The 27,798-nt window shown below is 35.4% G+C and overlaps 2 protein-coding genes across 7 annotated transcripts in view; one reads left to right on the top strand and one right to left on the bottom strand.

Moving 5' to 3' along the window:
- The first annotated feature begins 35 nt into the window (after positions 1–35).
- LOC106171414 (uncharacterized) lies at positions 36–11,202 on the top strand. 3 transcript variants are annotated; one of them, XM_087006860.1, is made up of 11 exons: positions 37–203; positions 683–797; positions 1,171–1,284; positions 2,406–2,506; positions 2,763–2,891; positions 3,335–3,463; positions 3,920–4,045; positions 5,413–5,547; positions 6,108–6,276; positions 6,682–6,740; positions 7,016–11,202. In XM_087006860.1, exons 2-11 carry the CDS (start codon positions 703–705, stop codon positions 7,843–7,845), a joined length of 1,887 nt encoding a protein of 628 aa, XP_086862986.1. In that variant the 5' UTR covers positions 37–203; positions 683–702; the 3' UTR covers positions 7,846–11,202. The 3 variants fall into 3 exon arrangements, with proteins under 3 accessions (XP_086862987.1, XP_086862986.1, XP_086862988.1); XM_087006861.1 differs by lacking the exon at positions 3,920–4,045 and having other exon boundaries at positions 36–203; XM_087006862.1 differs by lacking the exons at positions 683–797; positions 1,171–1,284 and having other exon boundaries at positions 57–203.
- LOC106156699 (putative nuclear hormone receptor HR3) overlaps positions 10,891–27,798 on the bottom strand; it is a 22,069-nt gene continuing 5,161 nt past the window's right edge. For 2 of the 4 annotated variants that reach the window (XM_087006867.1, XM_087006864.1), the window contains exons 3-11: positions 26,974–27,059; positions 23,473–23,614; positions 20,253–20,385; positions 17,522–17,694; positions 16,991–17,112; positions 16,268–16,400; positions 15,198–15,305; positions 14,593–14,727; positions 10,891–14,168 (exon numbers count right to left, since the gene is read on the bottom strand). In XM_087006867.1, the coding sequence (XP_086862993.1) occupies positions 13,567–14,168; positions 14,593–14,727; positions 15,198–15,305; positions 16,268–16,400; positions 16,991–17,112; positions 17,522–17,694; positions 20,253–20,385; positions 23,473–23,485 (1,419 nt within the window). In that variant the 5' untranslated portion in view covers positions 23,486–23,614; positions 26,974–27,059 and the 3' untranslated portion in view covers positions 10,891–13,566. The remainder of the gene's footprint in view (positions 14,169–14,592; positions 14,728–15,197; positions 15,306–16,267; positions 16,401–16,990; positions 17,113–17,521; positions 17,695–20,252; positions 20,386–23,472; positions 23,615–26,973; positions 27,060–27,798) is intronic. The other 2 variants (XM_087006865.1, XM_087006866.1) reach the window with 2 other exon arrangements.

The following is a 27,798-nucleotide window of genomic DNA, read 5'->3' as shown; positions in this document are numbered from 1 at the left end:
ACTTTATTTAGGTCAATTTAAATAGGTCATAGGCAATTAAAGTGGCAACAAGTAGGCCATAAGGTTTTTAAATATGGAGGTGTGGGCATGTAGCCCCCTTTTGCACCCTTTCATTACCAGGATGTATTAATATTAAGCCATCCAGCGATCGTAACTTGTTGATTATTTTATTCGGCTCCAGAAACACCTTCGTAGCGCGCAAGGTAAGATATGTTGGTGAAAGTGAAGGAACTATAAAAAGTTTGTGTTGACTTAATTGGAGCGTATCTGTGAGTGATTCACTGCCACTGGTTTCGTGCGCACACATTTTGTTGACAGAAACGTACTTATCTATACCTTATAAACCCTAAATTAATTTTTTTTTAAATGTAAAAGAAAGTAGATTTTCCCTACTAGAACTGATTAACATACAGTAAGTACAAGGGGCAGTTTTAACTTGTACTGAAATGACCCTTCCTGGAAATTGATGACTGCCAATAAGGTGTAACTCTGTTGAATTCTGATAAAGTAACAAATAAGGCATACAACAATCATTCACGATTTTATGAAAAGTTAACCTTGAAATGATATGAGTGAATTCATATACAAGGCAATACTTTTAAGAATTTTTGTGTTTGGTGATTGTAAATTGGATAATTTTGAAAAACAAATTTAAGTTGGAGCTTTTTATTATTACTATCAGGATTTCCTTTTTCCTGTGAGATGAAGAGCTACATCAGTGTATTCCTTGTTATATTTCTTATGGACATGGTGCATCACAATAAAGCTGTACCTAAGCAATGTACACAAACAGTAAGGTAGGTTCAACAGAAATCTGTTCTCTGTTCACTACTGAGTACGTATAGGTCATTTCTTAATTTTTTAATTGAAAACATATGTGACAAAAATAATGTGTGACAGTGTGACGGTCATGACCAATGGACACTTTGAACAACATTATACATATGGATATAAACAATATTGATGATAATAATAAAAGCAAAATTTCAAGTGATATATCAAGATGAGGATAAACTGTGAAAAATAAACACCAGGCATTATAGTCCATTTGTGACTCTTTAATTCTTTGTGTATGCCTCTTTTTATTTAATGTTGCTGTTGTATGAGATGAAATGGTATATCTCTGTAAACCACATGGTCAAAACATGGACATTTGACATTATTTTATAGTGTAATGGAAAGCAAGTTGTTGACAAAAATGACTGCAAAAGTGATCAACTACAAGCCCTCTTGCTCTGGTTGGACAAGGTTATGGTTTCCTAGCAGGTGTAGCACAAAATACAGGTGAGGCCTCATGAGTATACTGATATCACATCATGTTTTGCTTTCTAGAGATCAGCATATAGTATCCTCTCTAACTACTAATTACTGACCCCCGCATTTATTTACATCTTTATACCCTGGTATATCTTCACACATATAATTACATAGTATTGGCTTCCTAGTCAGTTTGGTTACCAGAGTGGTCACTTAAATTCAATTATACTTTAAGTCTTATAAAAGAGAAGACTTCCATGCAGAGCACTAAATGGCTTCTAGACACCGATTGAAAACTTGAACTGATTGAAGAAGGTGAATGATATGGTTTAAGGGGGCTACATGCATTCGAGACGGATGTACTTCTCAGTCAAAGATATGGCTTCTTGTGTAACCCCGTGTGACTGTACAAAATTGACATCCTTAACTTGACCTCTAAACTGATCATATATAAGTACACATCCTGGACACATTTGACCAATGCAGCTATAATAAATTACATTCAAGACACATAAGAGAACATAAATCAGAATTGATCAGTTTTGAAGTTGTCATTCCAACAAAAGTAAAGGAAAATTGAAAATTCATTTAAGTTTTAAATTACAAGTATGAGAGTACCACAGGGACAGTTTCTCAAAATAACTTAAGGAACTTAAGTGCATAACAAGTATGAGATTCATATTTCACAATAAATACATTGTTAACAACTAACAGAAATATAATAAATTATATTTAACCAATTTTTTGGCCAAAATGAGCACCTGTTATCTCCTTAAGAAAGTTAGTTTTAACTAATATATAGACTCTACATTTTTTTTACCCTAGGTCAGCCAGTTCATGAATGAAATTTTGTGCCTGTTTTATGAAAAGAAAGAAATGACTTTTTTTAGCCCTGTATTTACTTTATTTTAAAGATTTATCCTGAACTAGACCACAATTTAAGTCATTAATTAATTAATTAATTACTAATTCTGGATTTATGCTCCTTTGTGAAACTGGCCCAATATTTTATAAATTAAAGTAACTGGTATAAACTTCTTTGTAAACAATTAATATCTAAATTTATGTATAATAAATATATATTTAATACAAAATCATTTGAGAATAAATGTATGAAGGTAATACAAATATCTTTTTTTCTCTTTTAGAATTGAATATAGCACTGAAACTTATACTACATATCAAACTGCTTACCAAACTAAGATGATATGTTGTCCAGGGACTAAGGAAAAGAATGGTGAATGTCAAGGTCAGTGATTATTTATTTAAAAGTATTATTTTTAAATAAATTTATTCCAGTATAATTAGAAACATATAAGTCACTAGAGGTAGAGGTGCCAGAAAATTAGCCTCAGTTGTAGTTCTCCCAAGTTGATGTATTCCATGTATTTACATTTCAGCACTGTACCATTCTTGGTTTGTTGATATATATATATATATATATATATATATATATATATATATATATATATATTTTTTTTTTTTTTTTTTTTTTTTTTACACAGGCTGCCCTGAAGGAAGATATGGTGATGGATGTATGGGTAAATGTAAGTGCCATGCCAACCAGTTGTGTAACCAAACTGAGGGAGACTGCACCTGTAAACCTGGATGGATAGGAAGGAACTGTACACAGAGTGAGCACACATTGATCATTTTGATGAAATAACTGTAGTATATGTATCTTTTGTTGCCAGTGAATTGACCTTAATGACAGCTTTTATATAATTTGAAAAAATTGTATATAATTTTTTTATTATTTCTTGGTTGTTATGTATAGTATAGTCTGTAAATGTATTTAAAAAATGCCTAGAATGCTAAATACTATTAATCATACCTATATTTATGAATGTTTGGAATGATCTTTTATTTCTTTACAAATTTCCTTTACATCGTTAAGTTAATTGGGTATCGTTTTGTTTCTTAAGGGCTTGATATTTTTGCACTAAAAAAACCTTGTTGAAATGTGACCCTGTATCATGTTGTTTTTAAGTTATTTATCCACTTGCTTACTTTGCGTGGATATAAACTAGAAGAATGTTAAGGAACATGTGATCTTAGAGTGCCTCTATCATTTCAGCATGCCCTGATGGTTTCTATGGTGAGCATTGTAAAGAGAGTTGCTTGTGTCAGAACAATGCCACGTGTGATCCAGCAGACGGCAGCTGCAAGTGTCAGCCTGGCTGGATAGGAACTGTGTGCGATAAAGGTGCAGTTCTTAGTAACATTTTATTTAAACTGTTTTATTTTTGACCTTATTAACTAGTTAATAATTTATGTATTTTTTTCTTTCTTTTTTTTGTGAAAAAAAAACAGTCAGTGACAATGCACATATGAGATTTAAGAAAGTTATCTTTGTTTTACTTTAGATTACATTAGCATGTGGAAGACTGTATTGATACTACATTCAAGGGAGACAAGTTCAAGAGTAAAGAAAGATATTTTAGTTAGAGGAGAGTTGTCACATACTTTGACATACTTTAAAACTGTGGGTGCATATCAGTAACCTTGATAATATGTCTGTGATTTCTTTTTAAAGTGCAAAGCTTTGTAGCATGAGGGGCATGTTAGTGAGCATGTCATCTGATGTAGGGAACATAGATTTACTTGCTTTGTTGCATCCTCTGTCCTGCTAATGAAAGACCCTTGCCCTCCTTTGTTTTAGTATGTGACTCTGGTATGTTTGGCACAAATTGTAGCCAGACTTGTCGTTGTGGTGGCAGGGAATGTGATCATGTGACTGGTGCATGTTTTTGTGACCCTGGAAAACGTGGACACATGTGTGCCTCAGGTAGGTGTAGACTTCACAACACAGACTTAATTAGAGTGCTACAAATGTAAAGAACTTATCGCATAACACCCAAAAGTTGACCAAAATATTTTACCAGATAAATCAGCATTAGTTCCCTGAAGTGTGTGTGTGTATATATATATATATAGTGTGTACTTTATAAAAAAGGAAGAAAAAGCTTATGTTTAAGGATTGAGGTAAACCAATATTTGTGGTCTTTAAGTTAACACAAACTTGTGGTTTTGTGATTTGCCATGAAACTGGCCATGGCAACAGTGTGGTTATACATCTTAGGTATAGATAACAAAGGGCCCCTTGAGTATGTGCTACCCTGTAATCCCCCACCCCCCCACCCCCCACCTACACACACACACACACACATACACACACACACACACACACACCACAGTGCACCTAAACACACCTTCAGAAAAAAATTGTATTGCATGGAGACAAATTGATAGATTGCACCCTATCTTGTGAAATCCTCTGAATCCTCTGAAGAACAGCTCATTTAATTTGTATTAAGGCTAGCATGCATTGCCTAGTCTCCTGTTATAGTTAACAAGGCAAAAATATATCCATTTCCTCTGTACCACGCATTTCAAAGTCTGACATATGTTTTCCATGTTATTTCTCAGTTTTGTTTTAGTTAATTTGCCCAGCATGGCTCAGTTGAACTCTGAGATGAACTCTCAGTGACAAGGCAAAGAGCGCATTCAGAAAAGATGATCCATGGACTTACTGATCCGCAGACTAAATATGGCCCACCCGACATAAAAGCAGAGTCAACTGGTGGACTCCCCGCCTCTGCACGCACCATTTAATGGATTAAAGCATGGCTCCGAGGTTTAATTGCTAGACTCCTACAGGGACTGTGCATGTAGAAGCGGGTAGACTATCAGTGGATTAGTTGACTCTGCTTTAATGTTGGTCGGCCATATTTGATCCGCTGATCTGTTAGGTTCTATTCCCATAGGTTTTAGATCGATCTATCCCCACGGGGAGTCTAACTAGATTACTTTCAGATAATCCGACTTGAATGTCCGACCCGCCAACTACAAAGTGTATGGAGGTAATTAACTTTCATGTCCGCCCGGCTGACAGCTATTTAGCGTGAACCCCCAGGGAGTTAGGTCGATCTAAAGTAGGTCGATCTAATCTATGGAAACGGGGTGTAAGTCTGCAGATCAACTTGCTCTGAATGTCCTCAAAGTTCTCTTGAGGATCATGCAACATCATCTTCTGTTGACAGACATAATAAATGCAGATAGAGATTTTGAAAAACTTATGTATATCATAGCTAGATGTATAGTAATTTTCATAAACTTATCATTTGTGCACTGTTGATTTATTCATTTTTCCAGACTGCCCTGCAGGCACCTATGGTCAGAATTGTGCCAGCAAATGTCAGTGCACGACATCTACAACACAGAAGTGTGATGTGGTCAATGGCACCTGTCTGTGCAAAGATGGCTGGGGCGGACCTTTCTGTGCTCAAGGTATGGGAACTGCACATGGTGTGTGTGTGTGTGTGTGTGTGTGTGTGTGTGTATACGCACGTGTGTGCACACATGTGTGTGTGCATGTGCACATGTGTGTGTGTGTCACAGTTGAGCTGCAATTCCAGGAATTTAGTCAGTTTGTCCATGTGAAATAGCAATATATTGAAATATGCAAAAAGCTTCACTGCTAATCTCTGACTTAAAGATTTTTTTCCAAACAGTCTTTCGATCATCCTTTTTAGATTGAGAAGCATATGACTACAATGCTTCAATGCATATTACATTTTGTCAAACCTAGTTTATTATGGATTATTATTATGATATGATATTAAATGGAAAACATATTCATGCTTCTGAAGTTTGTGGCATAGTGGCAGTAGTTGTCTTGGGGAACATTTTAGAATATGTGTTTATTTTTCCTTGAAGAATCTGCATTAACTATAGGTGGATGAAAGGTATTTTTGGAAGAAAAATAAATAAATATCATTAAAGTAAAATTGCTGTCTGGTGTGTCTTGGTGAATATTTTATATTGTATATCTTGATATTTTTTTTCAGAATCAGCTTCCTCAGCCATGGAAGAAGTGCAGGAAGCTGTGACAGAGAGCACTTTGATAGGAGTAATAGTGGGTGTGGTTTTCTTGGTAATTCTGATTCTTGTTGTCATTTTTGTGGTGTGCTTTATTCAAAAGAGGAAAAGAAAGAAAAAGTCACCTCATGATACAAGGTAACTTGGTTGTGATGTTTTGTGTTGTGATATTGTACATAGATTTTAAAAAAATGTTATACTTATTCTTGCAGACACATTGTTATTTGAATTAAAAAAATTATAAAAGGATAGTTTCATATATTTATGCAGACAGTCACATTTTAATCAAAAATGAAAGGAATGTTTGCATTATTTATGCATACAGTCGCATTTTATTTGAATTCAACAAATATTTTACATATTTATGTAGATAGTTGAATGTAGAAGCCATTCTGATCTTGAAAAGCTGTATAGGCCTTAATTGCTGATGAATTTGTATTTGTAGTTAACTAAGTGTCTAACATGTTGACTGTGCACACTTTGATTGTGACTGTGGTACATTTTGGTCCTTGACATGTTGTAAAATTTCTGTATATAACGCAGGTCAGCAGACAGTGGCCACGAGCTGACACCGTTTCCAGGACAAGTTCAAGAACCTGAAGGTTTGTATGTCCTGAAGTGGATGGCTAGTTTATTTCTCTAAGAAAAAAGTAAAAGAAAATCGATCAAAATATATTATCTCCGAGATGATTATGGTGTTATAACAGAAAGATTCTTCTTGTATGTAAAATAATGTAAAAAAAAATGTAAATATAATTACCAAGTGTTATAAAACTGGAATGGCATTTTATAACTCCAGACAAAGAAATTTTTCAAGAAGTAGAAATACTGATTTTTTGTATTCATGATTAAACATTCAACCTATTTCGTTCTTCAGATGAACAAAGATATGCAGAACCAGATGTAATAACAGATGCCAGGCCTAGAAAGGCAGTAGGAAATGCAGAGTATGAATATGTTAGCAATGTTAATCCAAAACTTACAAGCAGTCCCAGTTCCCAGGAATCTCCCAATATTAGAGCCAGGAGACGACCACCCTGTGCTGCCCCTGTGAGTCTGAAATCCCCACCTAAATTTAGAGTTGTAACTACAGAACCTTGTCTTCAGGGAAAAGAAACTGAGCAAAGTGAGGAGAAAATTTTTCCAAATATGTCATATTTTATGGCTCCTGAATCTGTGATATCAGGCATTCGTAATACTGAAAAAGAAGACAGTGGGCATATGCCAGATAGTCCAACACAAGCAGGTCCCCATGAATATTCTGAAATTATGGGTGAGGAAATGAAGGGTAAAAAAGATAACACTTTGCCACCTGCAGTTACAGCCTGTGATAGCCATGAGGAATATGATGTGATAAGACTTTCTGCAATAAACCCTACAGCAAAAGACAAGATGCAGCCGACAGTTGCATTAAATGCATATGGTGGTAAGGACGATCTTGAGAAGTCCACAGTCCCTGATGTGGATGTTGGAAGTGAATACAGTAAGCTGGACCACACAGGTCTTTCCTTTAAGAGACAGATGTCAGGGAATTTGTATGGACATCTGTCGGCAAATGACGGTGGAGGTGCATATTCCAGTGTAGAATCGGTTGAAGACAAGTATGACACTCTGGATCACGTGGGGAACAGACACAAGAAGAAAGTTTTGTCAGGCTCGGAATATGATGCTCTGGAACCTCTCAAAAATTCAGAAATGCAAATTTAAGAAAAAGTGGTAATGGTGGGATGTGTAGTGCTGAGATGGGTTGGGAGGGGATTTTAGATCTGCCAGTATTCACAGAAAGCCTTTTACATCAGCTGCTAAAATTTTAATATGCCATAGTTAGATATATTTAACGCAATGGGTATTTGGGATAGATAGTTATACTAACTGTTGAATTGATAAATCATAACGGGGGGGGGGGGGGGGGGGGGGGGTATCTGACTTCTAAAAAAGTTTTTGTGGGGACTGTCTTCACCAGGGACATGTTCTGCCAAACCAGTAAAGGGAAGAATCAGTATAAGCAATAATTGCCAAGAATTTTTGCTGACAAACTTGCCTCTAACAGCGAATCTAAAAGGCCACTTTTAGGGCCCTGGAGTAAATTGTGTCATGAAAATGAAATTTGTGTTATTTATAACACATTATATATGTGTTATTTTGTGTAATTTTGATATATTTTTACACCAATATCTTAAGGAGATGTAGAATCATTATGAATGTCTTTTCTAAGGTCAAGGGGTTTATAGGAAAAGTTAATAAGTCACTCTGTTTTAATTGTGCATTTGTAATATTTAAGTGGAAAGCAATTGCTCTACAATTTAATCTTTTGCCTGTTTTTTTCCTTCTTTTGGTTTGGTGTTATTTATTTTAGATATGAAGTGTACAAAAAAAAGGGGGTATAAATATGGCGCAAGATCATATATGGGATCAGACACAGGAAGAAAGTTTAGACTTGCTTCATTTATTAAGTGCTGGCTTGTAATGTTTTAATTAGACAGTGAAACATGCTCAACTTTTTAACTTTCGCCTAATGGTGTTGGGGCTTGGTGCTAATTTTAATTAAAAAAAAAAAATACAGTTTCTACACTGTTTTATGTGCAGCTACCTCTCTGTAGGTAGGTTAATATGAAATGGTAGTTCATTTCCAGTTATGTTGTACAGGTGATTTTTGTCCATTATACTAACACTGACATTTCCAGCTAACCTTAACTTGTACTAATCCGAAGGGGCCCTGGACTTCAATTGCTGGGGCTACCATTCCAAGCCATCTTTAACCATTATAAATAACAATTATATTCCAACTTCAGATTTTGCTATGGCGCTGAGCTTAAAAGATACAAATTTTTGATAATGGGTGAGGTTGGATTGAAAAATATGTAATGTTAGTGGTAATAAAGTGAATATATTTTATGCATTAAGTATACTAAGTGGGTAGAAAATGTTTTATGCTGCTAATTTTATACATAATGCTTGCGGTAATAACAGAAGTGAAATCCTGGCAGAATGATAAGTACCTCTTTTTATCTATTATTGCTTTGATACAATATTTTTGGACTTTTTATATAACTGTTTACTTAATTTTCATTGTGAGTGTTAAATTATGGCTTCCAATATTACTTGTAAAGGGCTTTTTATGTTTAAGCAAATATAGAGAAATGTGTATGATTGTCCTACATGGTACATTTGTGGTGGTGACTTTGTGATATTGAAGTCTTAGTATTTCTTGTAACAGGCCTTCCCAACTACCAGACTCGGCACCTACGGGTCCAGTATAAACCGGTTTATCAGACCACACTACCCGTTTTCAAGGTGTGTGTCAGATCGCATTACAGAATATCAGCCACCACACCGATTTTGCCTGGTGCGCGATGTGATAGCAATGATCCTAAGCGGGGTTGGAAAGTAGTGCATCTCATCTAGATTCATGCGCTGCTGCAATTTTCTCTGTTTATGCTAAAATCTGACAGTACCGCAATTTTTAACATAAAATTTAGGTTCGGACATAGCCAATGATGTTTGTAAATAAGAACTTGCAAACTTATATATTAATTTAGAAAAGTAGACCTAATTTTGATAGCGGAAGCATATTCTGTCGGGGGCTAAATATTTTCATGACAACCGGGATGGACGATATTGAGGGCAGGGGTAATCCTAGAGAGGGGTGAGAAACGTCCATTGTTCTCGTCAGCGAGGCTGTCCTTTTTCAGAGTTTGTACGCACGGACAGAAAACTCAAGTATTGTGGGAACGTTACTAATGAAGCCACTGGTAGTAGGCCTACTAGTAGATATCAGACTGTAGTCTTGAACAAGCGCCTCGATGACGAGTGAACAGCTGTCAAAAACAAAAGACCCAGGTGTGGTAGTTCAACTACTGTTCATGCGTGCCACAACGACCAAACCTAATTGCTCCTCAAGGTCACAAAACAATAACCGGTACTGACGACTAGGCTCGTCTTAATCATATAAGTAGCGCGTTTCCACCCCCTGATTGAGGGAGTCGTCTGTTGTATTTATACGACTCCTACTTGACGAAAACGAGGCGCGATACCCGAATGACAGGTAGACTTACAGAATTTGTGATAGGGTATGATACTCTTTTATGCGATCTGACACACACCTTGAAAACGGGTAGTGTGGTCAGATATACCGGTTTATTCTGGACCCGTAGGTGCCGAGTCTGGTAGTTGGGAAGGCCTGTTGTAATCTCAATGTGTTCTTAAGAGTCAAATTTGAATATGAAATGCAAGTGGTCACAAATCGTGCAAAATTTTAATGTTTACACCCATTATTAGACTTTTAAATACAAATCAATAAATGCATTTGTCTTAGTGCATGTCTGATGTTTTAAAAGTATTTTATATATTTTGGTAAACTATACTTGAAACTTTCATTTAACTAGATACCAAATTTTAGAAAACATTTGCAGCAAAGGGTTTTCGTCACTTAGCTCAAGCACTCCATATTTCACCCTTTCACAAATCGACATTATCAGCAGAGGGCTGCCATTTTGGGTTGTCATTGGGGATGGAGAGTACTTTGCGTACAGAAGAGTCGCATCACTACATTAATCATCTCTGTGCCCAGAGATAGTTTTGGCAGATTAATAGATCAAAAGTACCATCATTCAACATCTTAAAAGTTCTGATTATGGGTCTTTCTAGCGTAAAATGTACACAGATACCAGAGTGAGGTGTAGCACCCCCCCCCCCTCTTTTTGAAAAAAAAAAAAAAAAATAGAATTAAATATCACAATACACAAACACAAGTGATTGCTGATACCGTTTATTGGTGTGCATCCCTCGGGATAAATGCAAATTGAGGAAAAAAATAGAATTTTACACAATTTGTCAATAGTTCTGTGCCCATATGCTACATTGCTTTCTTGATCATATGAAAATATTTTCCTCCTCTACAGAAATTTATATGTAATGATAAAACTGCCTAATAATTGATTTCTATTCACATGAATATACATTAAAATTTATAGAACTGAAGGCTACAAATACAGTACAGCATACATATGATTATATTTGAATATTGCTTCTTTCTGGCAATGATATGTCCATCAATTTGGGGGGGGGGGGGGAAGTAATTTAGAAGAAATGTTAGGTCATTGCACAATACTGGATACTTAAAAATGGCTGCCCCCTTTTTCTTGACATCCTCTAAATAGAAGAGACGAGTTAAAACATAAACCAGGGTGCAAAAGAATTCCATCAAATTCCCCCCCATTGTCTTTAAATGCTCCAGATTAACCAACCTCTGAATTGCTTTGATCCCCAATGAACTTGAATCTTTTGAATGGTTCAAAATTATATAAGTGAATGTGAAATTATTCTATGGCATATGAATTTTTCTATAGCATTACCGCTTTGATTAATTGTAAAGATGAATGCAAAATGATTGCCACAAATAACATAAATTGTTTGCAATATTCTTAAGTTAGTCTCACAAACTGTTACAATGAAGTCTTTTATAATAGCCTATTAGTTTCCTTTTTTATCTCCTTGAAATAAAATTGATATAATTCAGCTCTATTTGGGAAGCACTTGTTAATGATATTACATAGTATTGCATGGAGCGCATTATAGTCCCCTTTTTTCCTTCAAACACTCTCCTATCCATGCGAATGATTGTAAAAGCAGTATTTACAAAACCTATGGACACAAGCGTGACCTCTGCATACAGGAGTTGTTGCCATGAATCTTGCTTGTTACCCATCATCAGATAACCATCCATTTCTTCTGAAGTGATACAGGTTCAGTTTCAAAATCATTACTTTCCTTTTCTTTTATATTTCCAATACTTCTGTACACATTACATTATTTGCAATAATATTATTAATGCTTGTCAATGGACAATGCCAATGGATACAAGGACCTAAGGTTACAAACAAGCATCACTTTTTGTACTCAAAATGAACATCAAGGCAAAACTAAAGCTATACAAATTACATGCAAAAGATTGCTAAATGTATTTTGGCAAGGAATGTTTATGTAGAAGCTGTTGAATAATTGCCCTACAAAGCACAGTGCATATTTACAGCTAAATAAAATAAAATCAATTTACTTTTAGTTCTCTCTATAACTATCATAATTCTAGATTACAAATTATCATTTTCTTTAAAGAAGCTCCTCTGCAGGAAAGGGGAGAACCAACCACTTCAAGAGTAGAACTGATTGCTTTAAACACCATTTCACATGCAGAAAAAACGCATCCAAATCTTTATCGATGTTTCAATAAAATTCCATCTGAAGTCCGAGATCTTTCAAAATACAAATGAATTGCAAATCAAGCACTGAAGAAAATAAGAAAAATATTTTTCCTTAATGTCTACAACAAACATGCATATAGGACCAACTGACCACTAATGTACTGTCTTGTTTCATGGATGCACTGTGCTGCCATCTAGTAGCCAGGAAAGGACATCCTGGGCTTGCATACCAGCCCCAACAAAAAAGGGGCCACAGTAAATTTTGCATTTAAGAATGGCTAATGCTGCCATTTTTTCTTGCATACTGGTGTAGACAGAAGGTAATGAAAATTTTAAAAATCCCATACTTACAAGACTGAAATTCCCTTAGCACTCTTTCTTTACATAATAGATCTTAAAAAGAAATTATACTTCCTTTTTTCAAAATGCACCCTGATGTGGTGCTAGTACACGAGAAATATCAATATCAAATATATCAGCAGTTAATTAAATGAATAATGTTTCACAGGTATTTTTATACAACTATTTCATACTTAAAACAAAAAGGTGATATCTTGCACTGTAGATATGAACACTTTACAGATCCCAAGCTAAAATCAAATGGGTAACATAACATACATGCCAAGCAACATTTTGCCTTGACAAGGCATACTATCATTTTTCTTGAAAATACATCATAGAATTTGAACAACCATACACAGTCTTAAAATTTAAACAATTTCAAGCACCAATACCAAAGATGGTGCTTTATAAGACCCCTGTCGCAACAGCCAATTTATTATTTGATCTCAGCAACTGGCAACAATGGAGAGGGAACAGAAATAGTGGATGGAATGCTGGAGAACTCAATTTAACATAGACCTGGCTGTAAAATGCGGATAAGACAGGGTAAAAAGACACATTGATGACACTGTAAACTGGTTTTGCCAGAAAAATAAATCCCAGTTTCTGCTGGTATGGCACAAACTTCTCCAAATCTCCAAACCCAGAAAACTATATTATATTCAGGTACAAAGATGACTTCTGTGGTGATACACAAATGGTTTACAGACATCAACAGTTCAGCAACTTCCTGACTCTGTTCTCACCATATACCAATGTTATGCAAGATGTACTGATGAAGGAACTATGTACATATAATGACTCTAATGTTGTATCTCTGGCAGTAGGTTAAATGCTGCAGTTGGTCTTGTCTTTCCTATTCCCCCAGCCCCCCACTGTCAGTCAACTATGTTGCAGCCTGCTGAGCATGTTCCTCGGCTGGTGCTGAAGATGTGTCAGTATGGACCTCTTGCTTAATCTCAAGCCTCTGATCAGACTGGCTCCCAATGTTTTCACTTAAAGGTTGCTGTTGTTGCTGTTGTGGTTGTTGTTGTTGTTGTGGTTGTTGCTGTTGTTGTTGCACTGGTATCATCGGAAGGGACACAGCAGGCAGCTCAGTCTTCAAGGTCACTGGTAATGGCTGCTCCTCTGCTACCATTGCAATGGGCACAGGGTCAGAAATGGGGACTGGTACTGCTGCTTCTGAGGCTGCTGTGATAAGTTGCTGCTGTTGCTGGTCTTGTTGTTGTTGCTGGAGTTCCAGTGCCTCAATGGAGAACAATTCCTTGTGTAAGGCTGGGAATTCCATCCCTGGCGCTGATTGCTTGAATCTGTTGAGAATGTCGATATGCTGCGCACTTAAGGCTCGGAGTGTAGGCACTTTCTCAAGTAATGAGGCCTTAAATTGTTCATCCTCGGGATGGTTCTGGGTGATTTCCTGTTTAAGGGCAGCTAGAATCCTTTCCTGTAACTTGTGCACCTGATCAGCTTCCTTCACGCCTGGACGATCTGTGATAAAAGATCGATAAAATGTTGTATTTTATAAACAGATTTTTGAATCCATAGAGCTTCATGAAATTAAAGCCATGAAAACTGAAGAATGAAGTTTTTTTCTTTGAAAACCAAAAACAAATAGAATTTTTTGAAGTTAGATTTTAGTAAAAAAAATTCTTCAATTCGGATACCATTTTCAGTTAGGGAACAAATTCTTTTCAACTACAGATTGACTTTTGAATGACCAAAAAGTGTGAACAAGCTCATCTAGCATATGAACAAGTCAAAGCAATCTAAAACCTTTCCAATTTGGAGTTTACAGCTGCATTTCAAACACAATTATTCATAAGGTACTCATGGCTAACTGATATTTGCAAAAAGTGTGAAGAGAGCCCGAGAGATGTGTGATGTTGAGATGTATTCTATGTCTACTACTTACTGTCCTCCAGATCCCTACCTGCACTGACCAGGACAGCAGCACAGATCAGAGCCAGTTCATTGTCTGTCACATTCAATGCTATCATATCATTGGCAAAGTTGAATATTTGGTCCTTCAGGGCATTCTCTTCTTCATCTGATAGAACATATAGAAAACAGTCAGTGAGAAATAGCTCAGCATAAGGCGATTTTATAACTTCAAGATTTTTGTGTCTTATTTATCAAATTGTAGTTGATTCAGATGAAGTCTGACTGAAAGCAGATGTTGGATGGTAAAGTAACAGTTGATTTCTCAAGCAAATGACAAAAGAAACATTGTATCTGATACATTATCAAGACTCCTTACGAATATATTCACAAATATGTACTTAAAATCATTGTCAACATAGCATTAGCATGACTTTGACAAACCTTGGTGTTCAGAAATATCAAATTATTTTATCTAAATCATCTTGTCTGTGATAATTCATGACATCAACATATAAACTTTTGAACTGTGCTCTTTTGACTTCTTGTTAAACCATTCCAAAAAAGCAAATCAATTTCTTCATTTTTTAAGAATGCTAAAACACATTTTACATCTACATAAAAATAAGAGGGATTTACTTAGTGTTGCAAAAGCTTCTAGAGGCACAAAACAGGATCCGAAGAGGACAGAGTTTGTACTGGGATCAAAGGCCCTACATAACCTCAACAAGGCCAGCTCAAAACTTCCTGGAAGAATCAATAAAAACAAATGTTATAAATCAATTTTTATCTAAATAAGTGAACAAATGATAATCAGAGTTTCAAGTGTTTAATGATAAATGTATATAAAAAATCTCTGTTTTAATGTTTTGAAATAAAAGAATAAGTTAGAACATTTGTAACATTGTTACTTCACCACCAATTAATGTATATATCTGTTAACAGAAATATATCCAATACAGGATTACAATATCAAATATCAATAAGACTTTTAAAAAATCTAAAAATTTCCAAAATTTTCTTTTGAAATTCAAATAATGCCACAGCTAATTTCAAATGTACAATTCAGTTTTCTGCACACAAAACCAACCATGGTTTAGTCTATAAAAGGGGCGATCCATGTTAGCTATCTTAATGTAATAGCTTCATTCTTTATAATGATGTGCTAAATATCTGCACTACGATACTTGCAAAAAATTACAGAAAACAGGTGAGTTCATCTTTTCTGTGAGTGTTTAGAGTAATAACATAACACCCAGATCCAAAGAGAAGCAATACTGCAAATCTGTGTGGAATAAATGTTTAAGCATACAATTGGAAACTAAGCTTCAATGAAACACAATACCAGCATACACTAGATTATTCAAAGAAATCTGATAACACACAACTGTTATATGTATTGAATTTTCTCAAGGTCACAGAATAATATTTTTGGGGGATTATTTTTTACGAACTCAATGATTTTTTTCACATTTTTTAATAATTCTTTTGATTCTTTGATTACTTTTTGGTGTACTTTTAATTACCTGTAATATTTGGTGCTAAAATTGACACTGATAGACTGCCTTAAGACATATCTGTTATGTTTTACAGGTATCTTAAGACTTGAATAAAACTATGTTACAAATTCAGGCATGCCAGAAATCAATTATTAACATTCTGAGTTCTGCAAAACTCTTTGTCAGTGACGATATAGAAAGGTAACTGACCTGCTTTCAGCAGCATTATCTGATCATCCTGCGACAGCCCCATAAAACAAGGTATCATCTTAGCAAATTCAATTATCTGCTGTACTGCCATAGTAACTTTTTCTGCTATCTCCATCCATAACTGCTCACGGCTCTGTCAACAAAAAAATTCAATTAACAGTTCCGTCTATTATAAGCTAGTAAGAAGTATATTAAATGTAGTTGAAAATGTATCATACAAAATTAAAGGAGGTGACTTATGTATGCTTCCTGCATCCACATGTTATTTCATTCATTTCATTAAAAACAAGATATCATATCAACAATTATTGCTGTCGACTTAAAATCCAGAATATTGCTCTCATTTCTTTTTATTGATTCTTTCAGCTACAAAGCAGATAGCATAGATGTATGAGGTAAGAGAACTCTTCTTGCTCCAATGGCTACACACAAAACACATATCTGCAATGTTTTTCAATTATAAGATTAGGCATGATGGAGATCTTTATTGATTTTATACTTGATACCTCAGCTTCACACTGTGCTCTATGAGCATCTTAATACAATGAAACACAAGATATCTAATATAATAATTCTAATGGACTGTGTGTGTGAGAGAGAGAGAGAGAGAGAGAGAGAGAGAGAAGAGAGAGAGAGAGAGAGAGAGAGAGATGACCAACAGAATCAGATAGGCAAGTAAAAAAAAAAAATTAATTCTGTGCCCAAGCATTCAGAAAAGCATACCATATTTTTGTATGCCTCCAGTTGCTCAGGGGGCAAGGCATGCTGTCTCATTTGCTCCAACTGTTCATTGGTGAACAAACAGGTCCTGCCATGGGCATCACTCACTGCCTTAGCCAAAAGACCTGAAGTACAGCAAATGTAAAATGCAGTCATGGTTTTAGGTTGTTAAAAAAATCTTAAAAATCATGTCTGAGAACGAAAATATGTCATTTCTATTCAGCTTATTGGTAACTTGGGTCTCTGCAAATCACTAGTTAGCAACAAAATTTACTCATTTGAATATGAAATTCACACATTGAGAAATTAGTCTTTTCTGTAATTCTTTTACAAGCCCAACATTATATCTGCCAACCACAAGTCTCAAAGTATCAGATTGCCTCTTCTTTCACTAACAGATTGTCTTCATTACATCATTGTAAGTCCAGTAATAGCATAAAAAAATGTGTACCACTATATAAATAGACCTTTATGGTGAAGTGCCAAGAAAAAATATTTTCCGTAAGCTATAAACTCCATAGATGATGAACTTACTGAGGTCAATGTCTTCTGGCTTGACCAGTGGGATGAGGGTGGACTGCATGAAGGACCCCTCTCCATTCATGGGGTTCTGGATGACGTACCCTGGCGGCAGCGGCAACTCTGGAGGGCTGTAGTAACCATTAGCAGACGCGTAGTTATGTGGTGCAGGTTGGTAGTTAGCATAACTACACACCGAAAAACAAACAAAATAGGGGTTCTATCACACACACACACAACAACAACAACACCAAAAAGAAAAAGGCAAGAAACAAACCAAGAGCATTCTGAAATTACAAACATTTCCTATGAAATTAGTTGTTCTCTTTTATGAGGATGTTTTCTGAAAAGTCTAACCAACTAAAACAACTATGGTGAGTTTGTTTATAAAGGATTACAAATTCCTATGGAAAAATGCTCCAGAGTTAGAATCTACTGGCAAATGTTAACAGCCAACAAAGTACATATTAGTAATAAGCAGTGAATAAACAAGTAATGGGATCATTACATACTGGCATTTTTTCAAGTCCCAATCCCATTTGGTTCAGTAAAAGTATTCAGGAAAACACGTTTAAGGGAACAATATCCACAAAAAGTATATTTATGGTTCTACTTTAAAACCATCTTTGTGGCCATAAAATGTACATTTTAACCACAAGCAATACAACTGAATCATTCTTAAGGAAATAATTCTAAAATGAGAAACCAAAATCAGTGACCCAACCAAGCCAAAATAAAACCATATTCACTCAGTCCTCGTCAGGGAAGTTGATGCCAAAAAAATGTATTCAGTTAATAATTGAATCATGTTTGGCATTAGCTGTGATATTGCCACATTATGCAAAAAGAATAACCCAAGATAGTCTTAGGATTTTGTGTTTTGTCAAGCGAGATTTCCCTGGATCTGCAGGAGAGTGGGGCCAGCAATAATGGCAGACTAGGCAGTGCAAAGCAACAATAAATAAAATATGATAGAATTTATCCTGAATTATTTATCTGGTTGTCATCTCTTAAGATAAAAAAATTGAACAACAGGTGTTCATCAAGTTTTGCCAGTCATTTTTGTATGTTTTTTAAGACAACATTTCCAGTGGATAGAGTGTCCCTATTATCAATGAAAATGTAACCCTACCTCATGTGGACTCTCCTATTTTTTTATTTTTTAATTTTATTGTCTTGTATGATTTTGTAGTGCCTAGTGTTTTTTTTTAGGCCATCTCGAGTGATTTCTATTGCTTTTGCTAGGTGCTAACACAATCAATTTCAACATGGGTGTCTTAGAATTAGTATGCCTATAGAACTGAGACTTGATTGAATGCCATTTGTTAGTAATAAGATTGACTATATGCACAGAAGGCAAAACGTAAGCTTGGGTTTAGCATCATTCTCTCTCACACACCATCTCCATCTCTCTCTCTCTCTCTCTCTCTCTCTCTCTCTAAGCAAAAATATGTTATCATATATATGAGAGAGAGAGACAGATGGTTAAACATCTTATTTACAAGTTGCAGCATGCCACACATTCAGACAGGTAAGCCACAAATAGTCATAAGAATTAAATTTTCCATCAACTAGCCAGATTACAAAAACATCCAAGTGCATGTAATATTACAAATGTAAATTGTTGATACAATATTTCATTAATGTAAAAATAACAGGATCTCCGAAAATGAATGAAAATCCCTTTATGCTATATGTGCTGGACATGTGTCAGTATAGTGAAATAATTAAGCACATTTGGCTTTCTGACAATGGTTGATTCTCTTACTACACTTAGCTCTGGCTGGTGTTTTAAACAATAGGATAAATGCACATGTATTTTGCTTACATGCTTGCATGCATTTTAAAGTGCTTTACCCTGTTCCAAGCGAAACATCCTATTGTTCGAAGCACCAGTCATGGAATAAGTCAGTTACACTTACTTGCCGTCCACTGTATGTGACATATACAACTGTAGTCATGTTTCGACTATGCATCGATATATTTACTGTACTCTCTTACATGTCACATACAGTGGACGTCACTTGTAACTAGTATTACCATGTTCTGACCAAGTTTTTTTCCCCCGCATTCCCCCGCAACATATTCGCATAAGGGTCACTTTTATTTTCTATTTTAAAATCTGATCACCCTTCCCACGAATCTCACAGAGAAATATGTTTCGACTTAGAGGGATCAGACATGAATTTTGATGTCTTAATTTTTTTTTCTAAAACGCTCTAACTTCCCAAAAACCTGCTTAAAACGTGCCTTTTATACAAAGTGTATATACATTCGAGGCATGCTGGTTTTGTAGAATTTCCTTTTAGCCAAATGAAAGAAATTAAATGTATATTCACAGTGTTTTTCTAGACAGTACAGACTGACAAATGCTCGTAAATTATTGTGGGTGCAAAAAAACATAGATTAGTGGTATTTTTTAGTTCCAAACCCCTCTAAGCAAGTAATAAACTGCATGTGGTGTGATAAAAACAGACTTGGGACCAAGTTGCACATTGCAAGCTAAAAAGCTTAAGCAAGACCATGTCACATATTATCAATAAATATGAAATATTTTCATTATCCAGTATGCAAAGAGACCCTTATTTAGCTGCTAAAATGCTTAAATTGATACAGCTAAAGAAGTCTGAACATAATCTTTGAATCCCGTAACCTTGCATGACAAGATAGATAACACAGGAGTTTATTATTCTTAAAAGTATCACCTGAAACATGAGCATAAAAGCAAGCAAGAAAGACTACAAACCTGTAATTATTATTGATTTGTTGCTCAAAGCTTCCATTATCAGGAAAGCCGTTCAGTTTGGTTCTTTTGTGGAAGTTGGCCTCATCTTCCACACGCTCTCTCTGTTTCTTTGACATGCGTCCAAATTTGACAGCTGAAAATACAGCAGAAAACATCATACAATGACGGCCCATACTGACTACATGTGAGAGATTGATTGTTTGCATTATTTACCCCATAATGTGACACATTAGTATGCTAGTCACAATTTTGTTTAAATTGTTATGTATCAGGGTATTCAGAGCCTTTTTTTAGTCCACAATCTTCAATTTCCTATTCAAGTAAATTTAGGCACACTGTTTGCATCCATCCCATTAATTCTAGTTATTGCTACGAGACTATTGTGACTAACAGCAACTCAGCCAACACATGAGGCAAGCCTTTTATGAGAAGAAAATCAGTCTGAAACTCTTCTTACAACAATGAAAATCCAGCAGCTGGGTGGAAACTTTAATGAACTACATTTCACCAACTATAAACGTAGATTTCATTACTAGGTATCTGGGACTGAAGTCATTAATCTTTAAAACTGAGATAACAGGCTCGATTGCATCGCCTCTAACTTGGCAGCCAGATTGTGAAGTATTGATCTTTTTATAAGAAACAGAAGAATGCTATCTTACATGGCTACAGGAGAATTGTGATTATTGCTCATTCAGCAAAATTAGTGCCATGATATCTACTTAAGGCACCACCTTGATTTCTATTCACAATATGCTGGATAAAACATCACATTTAAGGGTTTGGTATTAGTATTGCACAAACCACTGATCAGCATAACAAAGGCAGCAAGTGCCTGTAGCATAGTAGTTTTTCACTTGGCTGTCTTTGTTATGGTGATGCCTGGTTTTGTTGAAGATACTGCAATGCATGCTACCTGACAGAAATGTCTTGTTGATGTCATCTTACGCATACAGTTCAGGCATAACTGGTGCAGCAACCATGTTTTATACAATCTAAATTGCAATATTGAGTTGGGGTTGTGAGTGTCTTACTGTTTCTTTTTTGGTCTTTCCTTAAAGACAAAGAGGACATTTTTCCGCTTAAAATAAAAGAGCTTTTGTATTTAATTACTTTAATATTACTTAAATTTGCTATGTACAGAACATTCAATTTACCTGCAGTTTTAAAAATTTAAATTCAGCATCATGCATCCAAGCTTGTGATGGCAGTAAAGGCAATGAATTGCTGTCGGGCAATAAAGATTTAAATAATGTTCTGGAAAGAGCTTTTGCATACAGCTATTTCAGTGGAGGACTAAGGTGAGAATTTGAAATCTGAATTAGAGTGCTGGAGGCAGAAAACTGGGAGGGGTCTTTTAATTAAACCTGGGAGTTGATATTTATCTGTTTAATGGGGCATGTGGAAGCAGGGAGACCTTCAGAGGATTAATCGGCATAGCTTTTAAGTGGGGTCGGCTTTATTTAGTCAGAGGATCAGTTAGTCCTTGGATCATCTGTTCTGAACGTGTCTGAACTTAATATGCGTTGTTAATCTCAACAAGCAGCTGTAAAACAAAAAGTCAACCACTGACCAAATTCCTCTAAAAGCACAAATGGCAACATTCCTTTCAATTAGTAGTTTTTATGTCTGCTTTAAAAAAACAAACTGAAAGGTTTGCCCCTCTGCTAAAATATATGCAGCTTAATGGGAAATAAAACACCAAAAGACCCACCATTTCTGACAGAGAGATGTGTACATTCCCCCAAGACTAAATCTAATCCAGATGGCCATGTGCAGCCTTGGCCATAAAAACCCAGTCATAGGGCCCCCAAGATGAAATTGACATTGACAGCAGTTTTTCAATGTGGGCCCTGGCACTGCATTGACAATATCAGCACCAAAATTAGAGACTTTGAATGGAAAACTCAGAACTCCATAACCTTGCTCATAAAAAAGCAGCAGTTCTATCAATCTGCTGTCAACTTCTCTGCTTCGTGGACATAAGTTATGTGCAAAAATGACAAGACAACATATTTCTGAACAGCCTTGTTTACCAACCAAAAACAGTCAAATACTACAGTTGCAGGGTTTTGGTAATATATATCATCCACTGAATGCAACATCGGTAGGCCCTCTGAACTACAGTGTATTTAAAAGGCAAATAAATATCCAAAACCGTACAAACTACAACATAGTACAATTTTGATGGAGAATTTTCCAAAAAAGAAATTTTAAGTACACTAATAGTCAAAGAAAAACACTTAACTAATTTGAAATATATACAACAAGACAATCATTACAAAAATGTGCCATGGATCTTTTAACTAGATTTCTGTTTCCAGAATAAATGTTTTGGTTGAAATGTTATAACCAAGTCACTGGCATGGAGTAATGTGGTGTAAAAATTTCAAATTTAATCAAATTTGTATTTGATGAAAAGAACAGCTGTTTTTTATTCAACAGGTGGCAGTGAGAACAACTGGTTTTAAAAGTGAGCTCCCACCCAGCACCCTGATAACAGAGGTTCATTTGTAGTAATCCCTGAACCTTGGGGTGCCACATTGATTCAAGGCTGGTCTTTGCCATTGTCGGGCCCTCTTTGCATCCAGAAATACCCTTAACTCAGACATGATTCTAGGTTTAAAAAAAACCTCTGAACATTTATCATTTTACTGCAGATCTTGATGAATCTCAAGAACCATCAGAATTGAATTAAAAAACACAGAATTCTGCGTTTCCACAGAAAAAGCTCATGTCTGTTAACTGCACTAGTCCAGTTTGAGAGAGTGACAACTTACTGCGTTAGCTTGGCTAGACCTAAGGCCCCATTCCCATAGACACCACAGGTCTATGTAGTTTGATCCAACTCTGTGGGGTATACTGGGACCTGTGAAAGCCCCACCCCTCTCCTTAATAGTTGTAAATATTCATTCCCTAAAGCCACAATCTGTGTAAAGCTCAAGCCAAAGATAACCTAAGAAGATGCTGTATTCTGTGAACACTGCTAACCACAACAATCATGGTAAACAAAGATCAGCTAACAAGAATCACATGTTATCTGACATACATCTGTAGACAGAGAGAGAGGAAGAAATTCCTTTTTCCTGCTCTTACCAAACCTCAGGCCTAATAAACGATAATTGCTGCTTGCTAACACTTGGGAGCACAAGTTTCCCTCTCAACATTTTTCAGGGAAACAGCCTCCCCCCTGCAACAAAATTATATTAAGACAACCTACCATCCCTGGACATTCCAAGAGCAATGCATTTCTGCAACCTGCAAAACTGGCACCTGTTCCTATTCACTCTGTCGATAACACAGCCTTTATTTTTCGGACACTGATAGTTTACTGGCCCTGACTGACTCCTCCTGAAAAATCCCTAAAAAAAGAAGAAAGAAGTCAATTACCACCAATTAATAGCAGTAGGAAAATTATACAAAATAAATAATAAAATTAATATAAACTAATTAACAGCAGAAAAATACATATTACACAAATTAAAATGTTGAAAATATTTTCCTTAGCAAACACTATCAAACAGCAATGAGTTTAAGTGACATCATCCATACTAGCCACCTTCACTATCAAGCTCCATGCTGTAACTTAAATGTGAAACATCTGACCACATTTAATATTCCCCAAATGCTGCAGGTTGTACATAATACACCTGAACAACATCTGCATTTTCTCTATTTTGGATGCAAACAGTTCTTTTTATACCTACTCCATTACCAAGCACATGGCATACTGACAAGGTGGATTTCCACACATTTATGAACACTGGTTTTTCTCTTCATATCATAGTGAACCAGGCTCCATTAAACTACTTCAATATGAGACAAGAACATTTTTCAATGAAGGTGCTCACTTTTCCAGCTGTCATGAAAGGGAGAAAGGTAACGTTGGACAAAGAAAACCATTATACTACTATCAGAATTATCTTTAAATTCAGACACTCGTAAAAGGGTATGTACATGAAACCTAAGCACCAGTCGACACAAAACTTCCCAAAGCTCTCCTTTCCAGTCCACCGCTCTCTTTTTTTAACATGCACAGATGTCTTTGTTCATAATGCATCTTTATTCACAGCTGCAAGCTATCCAATTCCTATCAGTGTTCAAGCCAAGGGAATAACACAGAGCGAGGACTTATAACCCCATCGGTGGTGGTTACAGTAATCACACTGCATGTTGAAGCAAGGGGCAAAGCTGACCATCACCAGTTTTGCAAATTAAATGTTTTCTACTCTACAATAGATTTAAGATATTTCTCTCTCTCTCTCTCTCTCTCTCTCTCTCTCTCTCTCTCTCTCTGTGTGTGTGTGTATGTATTTTTAAGTTGAGAGGGGTGCAAGGAAGGTGCAAAGTTAGAAATTTCCCTAATTTTAGCTACATGCAAAAGAAAAACATTTTTTTTTATAAATCCAAAGTAGCACCAACTGCTCACACTTATCTGATTGGATTTCCTTAAACCTCACTGTGAACGGGTTGGAAGAGTGGTATTCAATTTAATATACAGGCTGAGTTTGATGACATGGCTTAAAATCTGATATCATCAGAAACGTGTCTTGTCACCTAAATTGTTTATTAAAGTCATAATAACTCATCATTTTGGCCAAAAATTGGATTTTCCTGGAGTAAACGGCAATTTTCCCGTACTTACCAATGGTCAGCGACCCCATTCCTGCATTCAAAGTTAATCCAGGTTTTTTTTCCTAAACGTACGGTTTTTCGTTAAAATCTCTTAAGAGATTTTAACTGACGGAGCTCTCTCTGACATCGCATAGTCACTGTTGACCTACTTAAAACGGCGGGAAAAGCAGACAACAACAACACTATATAAGATTCATGAGATATATTCGTCTTTTTGTTAAAAATACATTAATATCCACAATGTGTGCCGTTCTGGGCTTTTTGTTATCCGACGCACTGTACAAAAACTCGCAACTTACGTCTGCGTCCGCATTAATGCGTTTGGCGCCATTTGTTATTTTGGTCTTGAATGAACGCGAGAATCCGCGTGACACCATTACGTCATTAGCAACGAATGCCTTGATGAAAGCATCGAAAGCCCTATTGACAAGCACAGATTTTAGTTTTACTACAATAACGGCCGTTTTAGTGGTAAAATACAATAGAATATTTTTCCATGCGTTGTTTACAATGTATTTCATGCGGAATTTTGAATCTCAAAGGAAGAGTTATTATTGCTTTAATTGATTGGTTTTGTCAGTCATCCTATTGTGATATGTGTATTAACTAGTATCAGTTATCCTTCTGTTATTTGTGTATTAACTAGTATCAGTTATCCTATTGTTGAATGCATATTAACTATTGTCAGTCATCCTACTGCTTTATTTGTATCAATTATTGGCAAATATAATTACAGGCATAAAGCAGAAAATAACAATGACAGTTCACAAATTTTTTTTTCTCAATTTTGATACAATATTGCATGATGCTAATGCTTAACAGCAAAACTAGTAAAATGTTTAACTACCAATATTTAATCATGAATGTATTACTACATGTAATGTAGCTACCAGAGAGCTTCAGCCCAATTGGGATTTCAAAGTCACATATTGAATATGCCAATGGGCAATGGGTGAAAAATAAAAAAATTCACAAAAAACTGCACAACTTCAAGAAAAAAAGAATACTATTAAGCTTGAGCTGTAATTTAGTCCTAGGAATCATTCTTGCAAGTATGAGCACAATAAGTAACATGGTTTTTCTTTTATGTTTACAGTAAAAAGATACACTGTGTCTGTACATAAAAAAGAAGATTTTCAATGAGCAGACTATGTACTAACATTTCGATTTGTCAGCCTACATCAACACCAAACTTGAAAATAAAATATGCTTGAATATCTTTATGATTGTAATGTATGCCACCATTTTGCTTTCATACCTGCATCAGTTATCTTCAACAATATTAAAATGCCTTGCCTCCATATCTTCATCATCCTAAATCAACACAAAAGTCCTATCTGCCACACTATATCACCAGGTGTTTTTGTTTTTTTTCAGTTTTCTTTATCGGTGTTAATTATCAGCAGCAATGGATATCCCACAAGTATAATACTGACAACTGCTGGATTAAATTTTAACTGTTACATTATCTCAACAGCAAAAAAATATACTTATATTTGTGTAATTTTTCAACCAGTATGAAACAGCCATTGACTATGCGAAAAATTAGTTTTCTGAACACATTGGTGATCAGATTTTAGTATTACAGTCAGGATAACTGTATCCGACTTATCAACTATGCCCCCAGGGCAAGAAAACAGGGGCTGGTTTCACAAATGAACATAAAAATGACAGTAAGTCTTACAACTAAAAAATATGTTCTGCTACAGTCCAGAATAAATCTGTAATAGTCCATTTAAACAAAGTAACAACTGGTCCAAAATAAAACCATTTAGGTGGACTATTACTACTCAGTCTCAGATATTAATACATTAAAATTTTTGTGTTTCAACCCAAGTTCCTGTAAATGGGCCTGATTACAACTCTATGCAGATAATGACCTTGATCAGATTAATGACTAAAATGCAGGAAAAATCTTTGAAAACAATGCCTCTTGGGCAGGCATGCAGTTTTGACATTTTTTTAATGGGAAGGGAGGGATGCATTTACAACATCAATTTTAAAAGATATCATATGTATAGTATACTATACACACACCTTCCCGCTGTATTTCTGAACTTACAATACTGTAACTATGACAACTCACTTTGCATCCTTCGCAGGTAATCACTCCATAATGCACACCTGATGATTTGTCTCCACACACTTTGCATGGTATAACCTCTATCTGGGCTAGAAAAGAAAAGAAGAGACAAACTTAGGTTAATTTCTTCCTCTTTTTGTCATATCGCACCTGTGGATGGTTTCTCTAAAGAGCTTTAGATCAAAAGGTGATCTTTTAAAAAACAGACCATATTTCAGTTGAGTGAAGTACTATCACATAACCCTTGTCAAATCTGATTCAGAACTTAGGTCCATCAGTTCTTTTGTGGAGCAGACCCATACCTTCATGTTTTTTTTCCATAAATCATATATATATATATAATCATACATAATATTTGATTTTGTTAGTCACTCAGTGGTCACCTTTATAAAAAAAAGGTCATTTTTTGTATTGTTACCTTATTTTGCATGAAAAAGCAGGGCACATAAAAAATGGTATTTTATGTACATACATAAAATATATTAATCTATTATGGAGAGAAAAATAATCACTAAAGAATGATGTTAGCAAAATATTTAGTTTTCTTGATATTATAGTATTCTTTGAAAGATCCTTTTGCTGTGCAATTATAAATCCAGTTGTACTTAAAAAGGAGAAGTGGCACTGTGGAAAGATTACATGCACATTCTTTCATTCATTTATCAATACATTGCATGTCACTTCTACTTTCTCAATTCACTCTTAACATTTAGGAACACTACTGTAACAATTGCTTGGCTGAAATAAAAAATACATAGTGCATCTACCAGATCTTTTGGCTTTCTTCCATTAAAAAAAAAAAAACATTTGCCATTGGCCTCTATATAT

Source organism: Lingula anatina, chromosome 2, assembly GCF_051362555.1.
Source record: "Lingula anatina isolate TDL-2025a chromosome 2, LinAna3.0, whole genome shotgun sequence".
In the NCBI taxonomy this organism is placed as follows: Eukaryota; Metazoa; Brachiopoda; class Lingulata; order Lingulida; family Lingulidae; genus Lingula; species Lingula anatina.
Note: the sequence above shows the minus strand (reverse complement) of the source record. Positions and strands in the feature narration are given on the sequence as shown.

Bases quoted from the DNA above. Each gene is read 5' to 3' on its own strand.
- LOC106171414 (XM_087006860.1), top strand. From the start codon at position 703: ATGAAGAGCTACATCAGTGTATTCCTTGTTATATTTCTTATGGACATG. The intron at 1,285-2,405 runs GTGAGGCCTCAT...TTTCTCTTTTAG, and splicing joins AGGTGTAGCACAAAATACAG to AATTGAATATAGCACTGAAA. The intron at 6,277-6,681 runs GTAACTTGGTTG...TATATAACGCAG, and splicing joins AAGTCACCTCATGATACAAG to GTCAGCAGACAGTGGCCACG.